Source organism: Thalassophryne amazonica, chromosome 1 (assembly GCF_902500255.1).
Source record: "Thalassophryne amazonica chromosome 1, fThaAma1.1, whole genome shotgun sequence".
Classification (NCBI taxonomy): Eukaryota; Metazoa; Chordata; class Actinopteri; order Batrachoidiformes; family Batrachoididae; genus Thalassophryne; species Thalassophryne amazonica.
In genome coordinates, this window is record NC_047103.1 from 61,296,234 (window position 1) to 61,314,519 (window position 18,286).

Below are 18,286 nucleotides of genomic sequence, written 5' to 3' on the forward strand. Positions count from 1 at the left end.
CCACACCCTTTCAGCCACACTAAATTGGTAAATTGTTTGAGTTTTGTTCTATTTGTTCTACATGTTTTAATTTTTGTTTTCTCTTGACTTGTTTTGTAAACGAGAGATTTTGTCTGTATGTGCGTGCTGAATAAACCATTCATTCATTCATTCAACTGGGTGGCATGGTTGAAATCCACTAATTGCTTCAGATCTACACAATAGATGACTTGTTGACCATCTCTCACTTTGACTGTATGTAAAGATGGACAACATGACAGCTAAGCAAATGAGAAACCCAACTTCCTCTATCGTCACTTAAAAATCAACTCTTCTGATCTCAGCCTCAACATTTTTTAATTCAATGAAAGTTGGAAAATTTTAGAATGATAAATTTGGTATTTTAGAAAAGATAAAAAGAAAAATGTTGAGGCAGTTCTGGATTTGCTTCCATATTTCATCACCCCCCCCCCCCCTCTTCAAAAGTGTAAAAATTTCTGCATTCATTTTGAAATATAGTGCATAACAATTAAATATACAGACAGGAGTGATTACCAAACCTACACTCTGTTTTAGTGCTTCATTGAGATAAAATGTACAATTTTTGAACAATTGAGATGAAGATTTGAAAGTGATAGTGATCAGTGTGATGCATAATCCTCTTGATGTGTCATCATTATGCTTTAGGAAATACTGGCCTGTGCCGAGGAGGGCCATGCTGCCCAAATTTTGCATTCTGTGTTTTGTTTTTAATATCGTCATGGATTTTAATTTCTTTCTCACTTTGTTGGTACAACCCACTGTCTCACATTGCCCAAGCATTTTAAAAAACAAAAACGGCGGCTAAAATGTAAAAAAACTTGCATCTAATTAAACTGTCTGCTACTTAAACAATCCAGCCAGCTTGATTACTGTCACGCCAGCCGGCATTGCTAAGAACTCACAGATGGAGTGTCCGGACGTGTGATTGAGTCAATAGACTAAAAACACCTCTCGGATTTCAAAGCAAGTAGTGCGTAGTGCAGAAATTGGCCACTTAGTGTACCACTCAGATTTCTGTCGGCTGTCATCTGTGACAACATCAAAACTGATCGAGAATCAGTGATATTCTTTAAATCTGAAGTAGAATATTTACACAAGTGTGAAAATAACATAGAGAATTAAGAATATTTTATTCTAGGCCATGTTTCCTGCCAATTTATTTCTCTGAATCAAATTAATTTGACTTTTGTTGCAATCAAATTGTGATCGCCGGTGGCCCCCCCTCACTCCCCCGCCCATTTTAATAAATATTTTGTTGAAATTCACATCCTTAAGCAGTCATTAAAATTTACATCAACCTACGTCGATATTCCGTCCAAGGCTTTGCTTTAATTATTACTTTGCCTTGGATGATTTGTTTAATAAAGAAAACAGTCATGTTTGATGAATTCATGTTTTTTTTTTTATGAAATCACCAGGGAAAACAGACAGGCTTACAAGACTTTGTTTCAGCAGCATGCCAGCAGGATTCAATAATAGATGAGGTTAGAGGAAATGCATTCTCTGGCAGATAATTTGGTTACCATGCAAGACAGTAAGCGTAATGACAGTGAAAGGGAGTGAAAGTCAAGGGGGCGTGTCAGGTTGCTAACCTTGTGGAATAGATGACCAAAGCTGGCGGGTTTCCAGTGAGAAGAAAGTGATCTCTGCACATTCTTGAACACTTAAATGATCCAAATAGGGAACAGGGCAAATAATTTACTGTAAGGTGTGCCGAGAACCAAACCCAGACATGTGCTTTTGAGGTACATAACAGGATGTATTATAATGGCACTATTGAGGAAATTAAAGATAACTTTTTGGTCAGTGATTTTGCATTCAGTCTTTTATAATATTGGATGTATAATTTGTGTCAGAGATTGGATGAAGTCAACATCAAGTCACTCTCAAGTCATGAATCGGCAAGTCTCAAGTCATAATGACCACCAATTGTTTGCAAGCTGACATTTCAGGACAGTTCTAGAGTTGTTCTGAAGCAACTCTTTTGATATCTTGGCTGTGTGCTTGGTCATTGTCCTGCTGAAAGATGAACCGTCACCCCAGCCCTGACTAGTCTCACAGTTCCTGCCACTGAAACACGTCCCCACAGCATGATGCTGCCACCTCCATGCTTCACTGTAGGGATGGTGCCTGGTTCCCTCCAAACTTGACGCCTGGCATTCGCACCAAAGAGTTCAAGCTTTGTCTCACCAGACTAGAGAACTTTGTTTCTGTGCTCATTGGGACCTTCAAAGCAGCAGAAATGTTTCTGTACCCTTCCCCAGATTGTCACTCGAGACAATCCTGTCTCTGAGGTCTACAGACAATTCCTTTGACTTCATGCTTGGTTTGTGCTCTGACATGCACTGTCAGCTGTGGGACCTTATATGTAGACAGGTGTGTGCCTTTCCAAATCATGTCAACTGAATTTACCCCAGGTGAACTCAAATTATGCTGTAGAAACATCTCAAGGATGATCAGTGGAAACAGGATGCACTTGAGCTCAATTTCAAGCTTCATGGCAAAGACCGTTGTATACTTATGTACATGTGGTTTCTTAGTTTTTTAATAAATTTGGAAAACTATAAAAAAGACCCCAAAACATTTTCACATTGTCATTATGGGGTATTGTGTGTAGAATTTTGAGGGGAAAAAGTGAATTTCATACATTTTGGAATAAGGCTGTAACATAACAAAATGTGGAAAAGTGAAGCGCTGTGAATACTTTCCAGATGCACTGTATATGATTGATGTACCTCTGTTGTCTGCAATGTTGAATTTTCCATTTTTGCTTAATTGATGGATGATGAATTTTTCTCTCCGCTGTCTTTCAGGATGAAGCGGAAGTTTTATTCTTGGGATGAATGTATGAACCTGAGAGAGGTGAAGGTGAGGATGGTGGGATTTTTGTGAGGTTGCGGGTCAGTTACTATCTAACACTATGCAAAAGGTTTTGGAACCTTTGCATTTGGTTAAAATGTAACTGTTTTTCATTAGTGAATAAACAGAAAATACAGTCGTTTTTAAACAATACTGTTGACATGAGTCAATATTGTGAAATTTGTTTCTGTGTAATTAAAGAAGGTGTTGCAGACCGAACAGTCCCCACCTATAAACTGGTCCGCCCTGCCTCCAATGCGCATGTGTCATTTGGGACCACAGGAGCTCATCTGAGACAAACTCACTTCATCCAAAGTGATCAAAGGGAATAATGGGATTATTAACCATCAGATGACAAGGTAAAACCTCTTAAATCATTCTAAAGTCAGTTTTAAGCAGAAACAAGGCCATTTTAAGCAGAAATGAGGCGATAATCTGTGATACTTTGAAATGACGGAGGCGCAGTGAACGCAGCAGGTGCAGCTCGTCATGGCTGCTGCTGCACTTTGATTGCTTCTTCCGTCTTTTATTATGAAATAATGGTGAATTTATGTGGAAAAGATTGTTGTACAAAAGCTTCAGATATCTGTCGCTGAGATAGATGATGACTGGAGTGCAGTTATAAGCAGAAATGAGTTGATAATCGGTGAAATACTGCTCATGCTCCGAAATGAAGGGAGCAGCATCCATTATTTCATATCCATTTATTTCATTATTATCCAGGTTTCTTCCTGTTAAAAGGGAGTTTTTCCTTCCCACTGTCGCCGAGTGCTTCCTCTCAGGGGGTCGTTTTGACCGTTGGGGTTTTTCTGTAATTATTGTATGGCTTTTGCCTTACAATATAAAGCGCCTTGGGGCAACTGTTTGTTGTGATTTGGCGCTATATAAATAAAATTGATTTGATTTGATTATTTTTATATAATCAAAAAACAAAAGAAGACACTTCTTTGCAGGTGTTCTGTCCAGTGACAGCACAAACACAATTGTCAAAAAAAATCACTCAATAATGATCGCAAATACCTAACTACATATACAAGCAAATTTACATGCCGGTGTCGCCGACCGAACAGTACCCCTAAAAATCAGTCCACCCTGCCATCACTGTGCATGCATCATTTTGGGACATCGACAGTATTTCACTGATTATCACCACGTTTCTGCTTAAAACTACACTCCAGTCATCATCTATCTCAGTGACAGATATCTGAAGCTTTTATACAACAGTCATTTCCTCACAAATTCAGCATTATTTCCATAAAAAAAGACTAAAGAAGTGATCAGAGTGCAGCAGCCAGACAAGGTGCTGCTGCTTCATTCACTGCACTTCTGTCATTTCAAAGCATCAGTAGCAACTCACTGATTATCACCTCATTCTACTTAAAACAGCCTCGTTTCTGCTTATATTTATATATTTATTTATTGGTTAATAATCCCATTGTTCCCTTTGATCGCTTTGGGTGTAGAGACACAGTCTCAGACGAGCTGCTGTGGTCTCAAATGACGCATGCGAAGTGAAGGCAGGGTGGACCAATTTTTAGGGGGGGACCGTTTGGTCTGCGACACCGGTATATTGCAGGAGACCATGGTGTGTGTGTGTGCGCATACACACACACACACACACACACACATACATATATATATATATACACAGTAATGTTCAGAATAATAGTAGTGCTGTGTGACTAAAAAGATTAATCCAGGTTTTGAGTATATTTCTTATTGTTACATGGGAAACAAGGTACCAGTAGATTCTGTAGATTCTCACGAATCCAACAACACCAAGCATTCATGATATGCACACTCTTAAGGCTATAAAATTGGGCTATTAGTAAAAAAAAGTAGAAAAGGGGGTGTTCACAATAATAGTAGTGTGGCATTCAGTCAGTGAGTTCATCAATTTTGTGGAACAAACAGGTGTGAATCAGGTGTCCCCTATTTAAAGATGAAGCCAGCACCTGTTGAACATGCTTTTCTCTTTGAAAGCCTGAGGAAAATAGGACATTCAAGACATTGTTCAGAAGAACAGCATAGTTTGATTAAAAAGTTGATTGGAGAGGGGAAAACTTATATGCAGGTGCAAAAAATTATAGGCTGTTCATCTACAATGATCTCCAATGCTTTAAAATGGACAAAAAAAAAAGAGTCGCGTGGAAGAAAACGGAAAACAACCATCAAAATGGATAGAAGAATAACCAGAATGGCAAAGGCTCACCCATTGATCAGCTCCAGGATGATCAAAGACATTCTGGAGTTACCTGTAAGTGCTTTGACAGTTAGAAGACACCTGTGTGAAGCTAATTTATTTGCAAGAATCCCTCGCAAAGTCCCTCTGTTAAATAAAAGATGTGCAGAAGAGGTTACAATTTGCCAAAGAACACATCAACTGGCGTAAAGAGAAATGGAGGAATATTTTGTGGACTGATGAAAGTAAAATTGTTCTTTTTGGGTCCAAGGGCTGCAGACAGTTTGTGAGACGACCCCCAAACTCTGAATTCAAGCCACATTTCACAGTGAAGACAGTGAAGCATGGTGGTGCAAGCATCATGATATGGGCATGTTTCTCCTACTATGGTGTTGGGCCTATATATCGCATACCAGGTATCATGGATCAGTTTGGATATGTCAAAATACTTGAAACAGTCATGTTGCCTTATGCTGAAGAGGACATGCCCTTGAAATGGGTGTTTCAACAAGACAGTGACCCCAAGCACACTAGTAAACGGGCAAAATCTTGGTTCCATACCAACAAAATGAATGCCTCGCAGATGTGAAGAAATCATGAAAAACTGTGGTTGCCTCGCAGATGTGAAGAAATCATGAAAAACTGTGGTTATACAACTAAATACTAGTTGAGTGATTCACAGGATTGCTAAAAAAGCAGTTTGTACATAATAGTTTTGAGTTTGTACCGTCAACAGCAGATGCTACTATTATTGTGAACACCCTCTTTTCTACTTTTTTTTTACTAATAGCCCAATTTCATAGCCTTAAGAGCGTGCATATCATGATGCTTGGTCTTGTTTGGATTTGTGAGAATCTACTGGTACTTGTTTCCCATGTAACAATAAAAAATATACTAAAAACCTGGATTAATCTTTTAGTCACATAGCACTACTATTATTCTGACACTACTGTAAAAAAAAAAAAAAAAAAAAAAATATATAGATATATATATATATATATATATATATAGATATATATATATATATAGATATATATATATATATATATATATATTGGTGTGATATGATGAGGGGTATCGTTTTTGTAATAGGTGTTTCCAGCTGTTTCCTTTCAAGGGCAAGTTTGTGTGGTAATTTATTTCACCACTGTATTAGACTTTAGGCAGCTTTTGGTTGTTTTGAAAAGGTGTATTTGAATTAAATGTGTTTTCCACCTCTGCAAAGTAGGTATGCTATTTTTAAATAGCATATGTGTAATACACCTGTTATTAAATATATGTTGCGCTTTTATTACATGTACATGACATAACCTGTTTTTGCTGCCCTTTTTTCTGCTGTATTACACCAGTCACTAAAGAAGCTGAACCATGCGAATGTGGTGAAACTGAAGGAGGTAATCAGAGAGAAAGATCACCTGTACTTTGTATTTGAGTACATGAAAGAGAATCTCTACCAGCTTATGAAGGACAGGTAAAATCTTTTGGACAAAACTAATAACAGTGATCGTGAAGTTTGATGTTATTATTGTCATAAAGCTTCCAAATGTGAATATGTGGAACCTCCTTCCCAATGCATGTTTGGCCTAAAAAGACTTAAGAAACATTCTTCTGATCCAATTCTTGCTTTCAAGAATCAGTCAATCAATCAATCAATTTTATTTATATAGCACCAAATCACAACAAACAGTTGCCCCAAGGCGCTTTATATTGTAAGGCAAGGCCATACAGTAATTACGTAAAAACCCCAACGGTCAAAACGACCCATCAGAATCATCATGATTTTAAGGTTAAAGTATTTCTAGACAAAGCAGAGAAAAAAACGAGCACTCACAGGGACCAGGAATGGAGGTGCAGGGCTCAAAAACTAAGTCAATAAAAATATAGCCAGCAACACTCAAGTGTCCTTCTTAATAAAAGTTTTAATGACTCACGGCAAGACGACAGGATCAGGAGCACAGACGCATCAGTGTGTCACACTGATGAAGACCTAGTCGAAACGACAAAAAGCATTTGTGTGTTCTGAGTGTGGTCAAAGGTTTGGACGAAAGGGCAAACACACATGATAATTCATAAAAGAGAAAACAGCCAAAATCATCGATGTGACAGTCCCCAATGACTACGGCCTGAATCGAGCTGAAAGGGGAAAGATCTCGAAATACCAAGACCTGAAAAATGACCTACGAACAACATGGTCATTGAAAGACATCGATATCATCCCAGTTGTGGTGGGAGCAACAGGCCTGATGAAGAAGAACCTGAAGAAATACCTTGAGGCAGTCCCCGGTCACCCAAGTGCACATGAGGTGCAGTTGTCTGCGATTAAGGGAACGATCACCATCTTGAAGAGAGCCCTCGGATACAATGCCAGATCTGGTTAGGATAACTATAGAGCCTAGGGTGCAACTTTAGACCCCAGGTTTGGGGCCCATTGCATTCTACAAAAAAGACATCAAAGATAAATGAAAAACCAAAAGACAAAAGTGTGTGAAAAATTGTGGAGACCACTCTTTGAAGACCCAAAACAACACCAAGAGGCTGAGTGGATTAAAAAAATAAAACAGAAAAACAAAGACAAACACAAATGCCAGCAATTCTATCACTGAAGAGGAGATCAGAAAGAAAATGAGTGAATACAGTAACTTCAAGGCACCTGCATCGACAAAATCCCAAATTTTTTCTGAATAGACTGACAGCATTACACCAACATTATGCTGTGATTTTCACAAAAATATTAAACGGAGAAGAGGACACACCAGACTGGCTAACGACAGGGAACACAAGCCTAATTCCAAAGACCAAGGAAACACAGCTTCCCAACAAGTACAGACCCATCTGCTGCCTAACAACAACGTACAAATGGCTGACAGGAATCATAGCTGATGCCATTTATGAACATCTTGACACTGGTGGCTACCTGGAAAATGAAGATTAGGAGCTAAAGACCAGTTACTGACAGACAAAGTTATCCTGGAGGATTGCAAAAAAAGGCAGAGGAACCTCAGCATGGCTTGGATTGACTACAAAAAGGCATTTGTCAGTGTACCACACTCCTGGATCATGAGGTGCTTAGAACTCTACAACATAAATGAGGAAATAAGATCTTTCCTGAGAGCACAAATGAACAAGTGGAACACCACCATCACCCTCAGTCATACAGAGGGACAAATAACAATCCCAGACATACGAGTTCAGAGAGGGATATTTCAGGGAGACAGCCTTTCGCCTCTCTTATTCTGCTTAATCATGGACCCGCTCAGCAAAACCCTGAAGGAGCATGACATCGGATATACACTCAACAAAAATATAAACGCAACACTTTTGGTTTTGCTCCCATTTTGTATGAGATGAACTCAAAGATCTAAAACTTTTTCCACATACACAATATCACCATTTCCCTCAAATATTGTTCACAAACCAGTCTAAATCTGTGATAGTGAGCACTTCTCCTTTGCTGAGATAATCCATCCCACCTCACAGGCGTGCCATACCAAGATGCTGATTAGACACCATGATTAGTGCACAGGTGTGCCTTAGACTGTCCACAATAAAAGGCCACTCTGAAAGGTGCAGTTTTGTTTTATTGGGGGGGGGGATACCAGTCAGTATCTGGTGTGACCATCTCCTTCGCATAGAGTTGATCAGGTTGTCAATTGTGGCCTGTGGAATGTTGGTCCACTCCTCTTCACTGGCTGTGCGAAGTTGCTGGATATTGGCAGGAACTGGTACACGCTGTCGTATATGCTGGTCCAGAGCATCCCAAACATGCTCAATGGGTGACATATCCGGTGAGTATGCCGGCCATGCAAGAACTGGGACATTTTCAGCTTCCAAGAATTGTGTACAGATCCTTGCAACATGGGGCCGTGCATTATCCTGCTGCAACATGAGGTGATGTTCTTGGATGTATGGCACAACAATGGGCCTCAGGATCTCGTCACGGTATCTCTGTGCATTTAAAATGCCATCAATAAAATGCACCTGTGTTCTTCATCCATAACAGATGCCTGCCCATACCATAACCCCACCGCCACCATGGGCCATTCGATCCACAACATTGACATCAGAAAACCGCTCACCCACATGACGCCACACGCTGTCTGCCATCTGCTCTGAACCGGGATTCATCCGTGAAGAGAACACCTCTCCAACGTGCCAAACGCCAGCGAATGTGAGCATTTGCGCACTCAAGTCGGTTACGACGACGAACTGGAGTCAGGTCGAGACCCCGATGAGGACGATGAGCATGCAGATGAGCTTCCCTGAGACGGTTTCTGAGACTTTGTGCAGAAATTCTTTGGTTATGCAAACCGATTGTTTCAGCAGCTGTCCGAGTGGCTGGTCTCAGACGATCTTGGAGGTGAACATGCTGGATGTGGAGGTCCTGGCTGGTGTGGTTACACGTGGTCTGCGGTTGTGAGGCTGGTTGGATGTACTGCCAAAATTCTCTGAAACGCCTTTGGAGACGGCTTATGGTAGAGAAATGAACATTCAATACACGAGCAACAGCTCTGTTGATATTCCTGCTGTCAGCATGCCAACTGCACGCTCCCTCAATCTTGCAACATCTGTGGCTTGTGCTGTGTGATAAAACTGCACCTTTCAGAGTGGCCTTTTATTGTGGGCAGTCTAAGGCACACCTGTGCACTAATCATGGTGTCTAATCAGCATCTTGGTATGGCACACCTGTGAGGTGGGATGGATTATCTCAGCAAAGGAGAAGTGCTCACTATCACAGATTTAGACTGGTTTGTGGACAATATTTGAGGGAAATGGTGATATTGTGTATGTGGAAAAAGTTTTAGATCTTTGAGTTCATCTCATACAAAATGGGAGCAAAACCAAAAGTGTTGCGTTTATATTTTTGTTGAGTGTAACTTAAGCAGAAGCAGGAAAAAAAAAAAAAATTTGTGAACCATCTGCTGTTCATGGACGATTGAAACTCTATGCAACACAAAAAAGGGACTCAGTCAGCTCGTAAAAACTGTCCATAAGTTCTCAAAAGACATTGGTATGGAATTTGGACTGGATAAATGCTCAAAATGCACAATGACAAAAAGTAAAAAGACAAAAACCGAAAACATACAATTGGATGAAGGGAGCTACATTGAAGATCTGGCCGTAGACTCCACATACAAATACTTGGGAATCGAACAACATAATACAATTGAGCACAAGAAAATGAGAACAAAAACAACACAAAAATACCTAAACTGCTTAAAAAAGATCTGCAAAACACAGTTGACACCAAAGAACAAGATCACAGCCATAACCAGTTGCAATACCAGTGGTGACCTATGGGTTTGGCATAGTAGACTGGCCACAGCGTGAGCTTAATAAGTTGGACACAAAAACCAGGAAGATGCTCACCCTCCACAAAGTCACATACAGAAATCAGTGCATGGACAAAATATATCTCCCTCGCAGAGAAGGCGGTATGGGTCTCACTGAAATCAACCAGGCCTACAGAGCATCGATAATAAGTATTGGACAGTACTTAAAGAGCTCTGAAGAAGAAATCCTAAAAAAAGGTCGCACAACACCACGAGGCCTTAATCGAACAGACCTCAATCACTAACTGGCGAAAAACTTTGGCGGAGAACTTCTACAAGAGAGGAAAAAGCAACAGTCTCATGCCTGCAACAAAACTTGCAAGACAGACCAGAGACCATACAGCAAAAGAGAAGGAAACATTGAGTGGAAAGATGAAAACAGCACAAAAGAGCCGGACGTTTCCAAGAAGAACTCGAAAAGGAATACATCGACAAAGTTGGATCAATGCAGTGGCTAAAAAATGGAAAACTTGGTTTTGATGGAGAAAGAATTCTAACAAATGGCTTCAAAAAAATGGCAGGGATCTCACAGAATGATAAATGCCGATTCTGTCATACAGCTGTTGAGAGTGTAAACCATCTAACTTCTGCATGCCAGATCCTCATGGCAGATGGGCATTATAAAATCCAGACACAACAAGATCTGTCAATATCTCCACTGGAAGGTCTGCAAGGAACTGGAGATGGAAGTCAAAGAACATGTCTGGGAGCACGAGCCAGCACCAGTCTCATCCAACGGAAAAGTACTGTCTTCTACGACAAGAGATTCCAGCAGGAAGACACATCGAAGGAGGCGCAATCAAACCTGATATTGTCATCTGGAACAAGCAAGAGAAACAGCCAAAATCATCGATGTGACAGTCCCCAATGACTACGGCCTGAATCGAGCGGAAAGGGAAAGATCTCGAAATACCAAGACCTGAAAAATGACCTACGAAACAACAGGTCATTGAAAGACATCGATATCATCCCAGTTGTGGTGGGAGCAACAGGCCTGATGAAGGTCTTCATCAGTGTGACACACTGATGAAGACCTAGTCGAAACGCGTCTGTGCTCCTGATCCTGTCGTCTTGCCGTGAATCATTAAAACTTTTATTAAGAAGGACACTTGAGTGTTGCTGGCTATAAAGTATTTCTAGTGTAATGAGTAGCTCCAGATCATCTGTGATATCTTGGAATGTATCTTCAGAAGAGTGTCTCAAAAAGCTTCAGAAGCTGCAGATGGATCCAAAAACTCTATTAGTGAGTGACTGCTTTGGTTCAGTTACTTAAATTTTTAATCTATATCTCTTGTCATAGCAAGAGTGTTGAATTGCTGGTGGGGGCACTACTATGTCAAATACAATATCTACCTCATAAAATTATCGTGGAGCCATGTGCAAATTCAGATCTATCTAAAAATCTCATCAACTCATCCTTGACCAAAGACATACCTCGCCACCAGGTTTTAAACTTAAGTTTACCTCAGGCAGACAATATAACCAATAATATTACCGGTACTTCTTTGGCAGAAGTAAATACACATCATTTTCATTTGTTCGTGTATGGTCGGACAAATGGAGGAAAAAATTAGAGAAAAATATAAAAATATGTATCGTATCAAGAAAGTAGTAGAGGACAGATAGTGGATAGTAGCAAGAATAGTGCCCTTATAAATGTAACAAACCTGGATAATTATTTTGTAAGGTGGTGTGGCTTGAGGAATAGCTGAATAATCAGTTTCCATTGAATCAGTAGCTTAGAAACAAACTGGAACTGAACTGCAGAATGAACATCAAATTCAGTTTCATAGATGGATTCACAACTCAAGTATCAAATATTTCCAGTTTCATTTGTAATATCTTTAAAGGTTTTAGTGCCAAACATACTTTTTAAAAAGATGCTTTAAAAAACAACAACAAAATCTTAAATACAGAATGAGAAAGGGGGCAGGTTTGATTTATCAGGAAAGAGGGCTCTTATTCAGATTTGCAATATACGAGGTCTGTGAGAAAAGTATCCGACCTTTTATTTTATGCAAAAATATATGGATTTGATTCATATGTTTTTACGTCAGCCAAGCTTGAACCTTCGTGCGCATGCGTGAGTTTTTTCACGCCTGTCAGTTGCGTCATTCGCCTGTGGGCAGGCTTTGAGTGAGCACTGGTCCACCCCTCTCATCGTTTTTTCATTGCGAGGAAATGGCGGAATGATTTGGGCTTTGTTCCATCAGAATTCTTTCAGAAACTGTTAGAGACAGGCAACTGGAAACCATTTGGAAAATTCACATGGCTTTCGGTGAAAAGTTTATGGGCTTCGCAGAGATTAAGGAGTGTTACTACCGCTTTAAGAACGGCCGACAATGGCGCACGGCACGCTGCGCTCCGAGCCGTGATCGACAGGCAGAAACGACCATTTCATTTCTAAACGGATCGCTGTATGGATCCGGGACCATTGTGTGCAATTTCTCTGGTTATCACAAGAGCTGGACATCAGCCATTTTCCGGCAGATTTCACTTTTAACAAGAGATTTTGTCATGGAAAGCCGCACGGAGGCTTTGCGCATCACGACAGATTCGCTGATGGAGCGAGACAAAGAACACCTCCGTTTTGGAGTGTCAGAGGACAAGTTGGGACATGCCCAGGTCTCCACAATTTCTCTTATACTCACTCGACTGGTAAGCCACTGAAAGCCGAGATAGGCATGTCCCAGCTTGTCCTCTGACACTCCAAAACGGAGGTGTTCTTTGTCTCACTCCATCAGCGAATCCGTCGTGACGCGCGAAGCCTCCGCACTGCTTTCCATGACAAAATCTCTTGTTAAAAGTGAAATCTGCTGGGAAAATGGCTGATGTCCAGCTCTTGTGATAACCAGAGAAACTGCACACGATGGTCCCGGATCCATACAGCCATCTGTTTAGAAATGAAATGGTCGTTTCTGCCTGTTGATCGTGGCTCGGAGCGCGGCGCGCCGTGCCCCATTGTGGGCCGTCCTTAAAGCGGTAGTACACTCCTTAATCTCTGCGAAGCCCAGAAAATTTCACCAAAAGCCATGTGAATTTTCCGAATGGTTTCCAGCTGCCTGTCTCTAACAGTTTCTGAAAAAATTCTGATGGAACAAAGCCCAATCATTCCGCCATTTCCTCGCAATGAAAAACGACGAAAGGGGTGGACCAGTGCTCACTCAAAGCCTGCCCACAGTGCGAATGACGCAACCGACAGGCGTGAAAAAACTCACGCATGCGCACGAAGGTTTCAAGCTTGGCTGACGTAAAAACATATGAATCAAATCCATATATTTTTGCATAAAAATAAAAGGTCGGATACTTTTCTCACAGACCTCGTATAGCAGTCTATCTTGAAGAATGGATGTGGTCATTTCAATTTGTGGCAGCTTTTAGGTTTGACAGCTGTTTTTATTTTTTCTGGTCCTTTATTGTCAATACTTTAAGTTTATTGTGTGTATTTTAAGTTTGCTATAATTAAAGGCATCCAAAGAAGCAGTTATTTGATGACTTATATTTCCAACGCATGGAATTGTTGTCAATTTTATGTTTACAGAAAAAAAATTGTTTCCTGAATCAGTGATAAGAAACATAAGTTTTCAGATTTTACAAGGCCTGGCATTTATTCATAAACATGGTAGGTTTACTGTGCTCTAATAATGACTTATAATTGCATGTGTGTGATAACATTCTGCAAGAATGACTAAACATTTCTAAAATATCAAATTAGTATACGAGGTCTGTCCAAAAAGTAACAGACCTTTTTATTTTTTTCAAAAACTATATGGATTTGAATCACATGTGATTGCATCAGCCAAGGTTGAACCTTCGTGCGCATGCGTGAGTTTTTTCACGCCTGTCGGTTGCGTCATTCACCTGTGAGCAGGCTTTGTGTGAGCACTGGTCCACCCCCCTCGTCAGATTTTTATTGTCAGGGAAATGTCTGAATAATTTGAAGCTTTGCTGCATCAATTTTTTCCAGAAACTGTGAGAGACAGCCGGTGGACACCATTCGCTAAATTCAGATGGCTTTCAGGAACGCTTTTATGGGGATCACACAGATTGAGGAGTGTTACAGCCGGTTTAAAGACGGCACACAATGGCGGAGGGCGCGCCGCGTTCCGAGCGGCGATCGACAGGCTCAAACGACCAGATCATTTCCAAACTGAACGCTGTGTTGATCCGGGACGTCGTCTGACTACCACAGAAATGGCAGAAGACGTGGACATCAAGACTTTTCGGCACATTCCATTGGTTACAGGGGGTTTTTGTCATGGGAAAGAGGAACGGAGGAATGTGCCACCAGGCCGCGAATGGCGTGGCACAAAACCACCTCCGTGTTGGTCTCACAGGACGGCTTTCAGATGGCTTTCAGACGGCTTTCAGTGGCTTTTCAGTCGTGTGACTATTCGAGAAATGGTGGATTAGCTGGACATGCCAGAACATGTCCTGTGAGGCTTCATCACGGCGTTGCTTTGCGCCATGCGGCTCCGTCCCGACGCGCGAATTCCTGTGGTTTTGTGCCACGCCTTCGCTGCATGGTGGCGCATTCCTCCCGCTCCTCTTTCCATGACCAAAACTCTTGTAACAGTGGAATGTGCCAAAAAAGTCTTGATGTCCACGTCTTCTGCCATTTCTGTGGTAGTCAGACAACGTCCCGGATCAACACAGCGTTCAGTTTGGAAATTATCTGGTCGTTTGAGCCTGTCGATCACCGCTCGGAGTGCGGCGCGCTCTCAGCCACTGTCTTTAAAACCGGCTGTAACACTCCTCAATCTGTGTGATCCCATAAAATTGTCCCTGAAAGCCATCTGAATTTCCGAATGGTGTCCACCTGGAGGTCTCTCACAGTTCTGGAAAAATTTGATGCCGCAAAGCTCCAATCATTCAGACATTTCCCTGACAATAAAATGCCGACAAGGGGGTGGACCAGTGCTCACACAAAGCCTGCTCACAGGCAAATGACGCAACCGACAGGCGTGAAAAACTCACACATGCGCACGAAGGTTCAAGCTTGGCTGATGCAATCACACATGATTCAAATCATATAGTTTTTGAAAAAAATAAAAAGGTCCGTTACTTTTTGGACAGACCTCGTATAGTGCTTAAACTTAAGTATTTGAAAAAAAAATTATATCATAAATTAAAACACCCATTATCTTAAATTTTACATCCATGGTGATCATCAATTAAGTAAATCTTGCAGTTTGTCAACAATCATGGCTTAACAGTCTTATCTAACTCTCATCTGGATATGTGGATGCCTCTGATGTGTACATGCATGCAAGTGTCTTTGAGCACAATAAGTCATTGGGTACAGACACACCCATGGTTCCACATAGGCAGTGGCTATGCATGCGCTTTAAGAAATTAAATACTATATTTATTTAATCTAGTTATGTCTACCGGTCCCACAAATCCTGATGTTTAAATGGAAACAAATTTGTGGGCTGAGTGACATAACTAGTTTATGTAATGTAGCATTTCATTGTTAGAGTATGTAGATTCTGCGCTCCACTTCCATTTAACTTCCGTTTGTGCTTTTCTCTCTTTCACCCTTTTTTTAATCTTTTCATTTTGTATGCATGCTGTTAGGGAGAATAAGATGTTCTCAGAGAATGAAATTAGGAACATCATGTTTCAGGTGCTATCTGGGTTGGCTTTTGTACACAAACATGGTAAGAATCCTTTTTCTGTCCTTCTTTGCCTCTTTTACTGTAGTAGCTTCAGTTTTTCATGTATATACTTGTAAAATTGTTTGACAGTCCTCAGGTAATCTGCTAACTGTACAATGTAGATAATGTATATGGGTTAAGTATGCAGTGCGTATATATAAAATATTGATGTAACAGCTCTGTTTTATTATGATCACTGGTATACTCATGCACATACTTAAATATATTGATGAGAAACTTGATTCAAAATTAATTTCACCCAATGTAGTCTCATATCCATCTCATATCACATTTTGACACAAATGGTTCATTTTCACTGAGCAATATGTGATGAGCTATATGTACACAGGTGTGTACCTTTCCAAATCATGTCCAGTCAACTGAATTTACACCAGGTGAACTCCAGTTAAGCTGTAGAAACATCTCAAAGATGATTAGTGGAAACAGGATGCACCTGAGCTCAATGTACATGTGATTTCTTAGTTGTTGTTTCTTTTTAATAATTTGCAAAAATCTAAAAAAAAAAAAAAAGTATGCAGCATTTTGAGGGGAAAAATGAATTTCATCCATTTTGGAATAAGGTTGTAACACAGCAAAATGTGGAAAAAGTGAAGCACTGTGAATAGTTTCTGGGTGCAATTTAAACGTATGGCCTCAACTGTATGTCACAGTCAAATAAAAATCCAGCTAGGTTTGAAAGTAACCCAAGCAGTATTAATATTTTATTTTATATAGCGGCTGAGTGGATCCTTGTCATTTGATTGGTGCGTTGTATGTCACTGGACATGGATTATTCATCCCATTTGTGTTGTGTTGCATTTACAGTGCAAATTTGGTTCCATTACTGTGTAAATTTGGTTCCATACGTTTGGTACCATTGCACGCTGCGTCAGCTGCTTCCGCATACACTAGCGGGTGTGGCATTTAGCTAAACATGGTGGAGTTTGTTTTGCTGACGGATGACGATTTGAAGGAGGTAATTGACAATGCTAATTCTTCTAACACACAAAAAAGCAAATCTACTACACCATAAGCCGTCTGGAGGCATAAAAAGCAGTTAAGAGGATGAAGTTAGAATGAAAAGCTGGACAAATTTCTGACGTGATTTTTCACTGGAATGAGGAAAGTGCAGACAGCAATCTGTGCATGAAGTCAGTGCACGGCATCACAGACTATATTATCAGAATTGTTTTTTGCAAGTTGACAGAACAATTTTGGTCTCCTATTTAAAGTTCGTGTTGGACTGTTGACGTCAAAGCACCAGTGATGAACACAAAATGTAAGTCCCTTTTCAGTTTATAAATTAATAAAATATCAAATGACAAGGATCTGTTTTTGCTGTCATATAAAACAAATTTGAGGATTCACGTTCGATTAAAAACCTTATAGTCAATTCAATTTCAACTGATTTATTATGCAGTGCCAAATTACAACAAAGATGCCTCAAGGTGCTTCACACGAATAAGGTTAACAGGAACAGGAACTTAGAGAACGGAAGAGAGAGATGATGAGTGATTGTACTCATAACACTGAAGCCTTTAACAACAGACTGAAGGCTTAAAAACAGGAATGTTCACAATTCTGGAAATAATGTTCTCCATTCAGGAAATAAGGTTTGGTGTTCAGGAATCTTTCACAGTCATAAATTATCTTCAGAGGTCAGATGTCAAGTGCTGCGCACCCTGTGATGCAGTTCCAGTTAAGCAGGGCTTGACTTTAGAAACGACTTGGAGTGTTCTTAGTAGTTCAATGTCAGAGTTCATAAAGTCTTGGAAAACAGTTCTTGGAACAGTTCTTGGATTCGGTTATTAGTCATGCACAGTCACTGGCAGGAAGGTGTGAGAGCGGAATCCACAGAACATGAAGGAACTTAACTGCAGCGTTGCAGACTACATGCTCTGTGGCAGAGAGCCTGAGAGTTCCAAAGTGATGTTGTTGTGCAGGTAGCTGTGGAGCCAGGAGTTGAGCAGCATGGAGCCACACAGGATAGTGTCTGTGAACACCAGGAAAAACACGCTCTAATGAGGGAATTAGATTTGGCCAGGTTACCTTGAATATAGCTGCAGAAAGCGCTGTCATCTGAGTGCATGGAAGCAGCAGGAAAAGGACAAGATCAAGGTCAGCGAATGATCATGGAGCGTCAGTGATCATGGAATCTCGATGAAGAATCTGCCAGTGAATGAGCTGAAAGCCGGGTTTATGTAGCCCGGTGCTGATCAGCCGCTCAGCACGCC

General features: G+C 40.6%; 1 protein-coding gene across 1 annotated transcript in view; it reads left to right on the forward strand.

The window, feature by feature from the left end:
* Nucleotides 1-18,286, forward strand: part of LOC117506375 (serine/threonine-protein kinase MAK-like) — a 53,489-nt gene that overhangs the window by 11,921 nt on the left and 23,282 nt on the right. Inside the window, 3 exon segments of the mRNA XM_034165912.1 lie at nt 2,835-2,889; nt 6,412-6,533; nt 15,973-16,055. Coding sequence (XP_034021803.1) covers nt 2,835-2,889; nt 6,412-6,533; nt 15,973-16,055 — 260 coding nt within the window.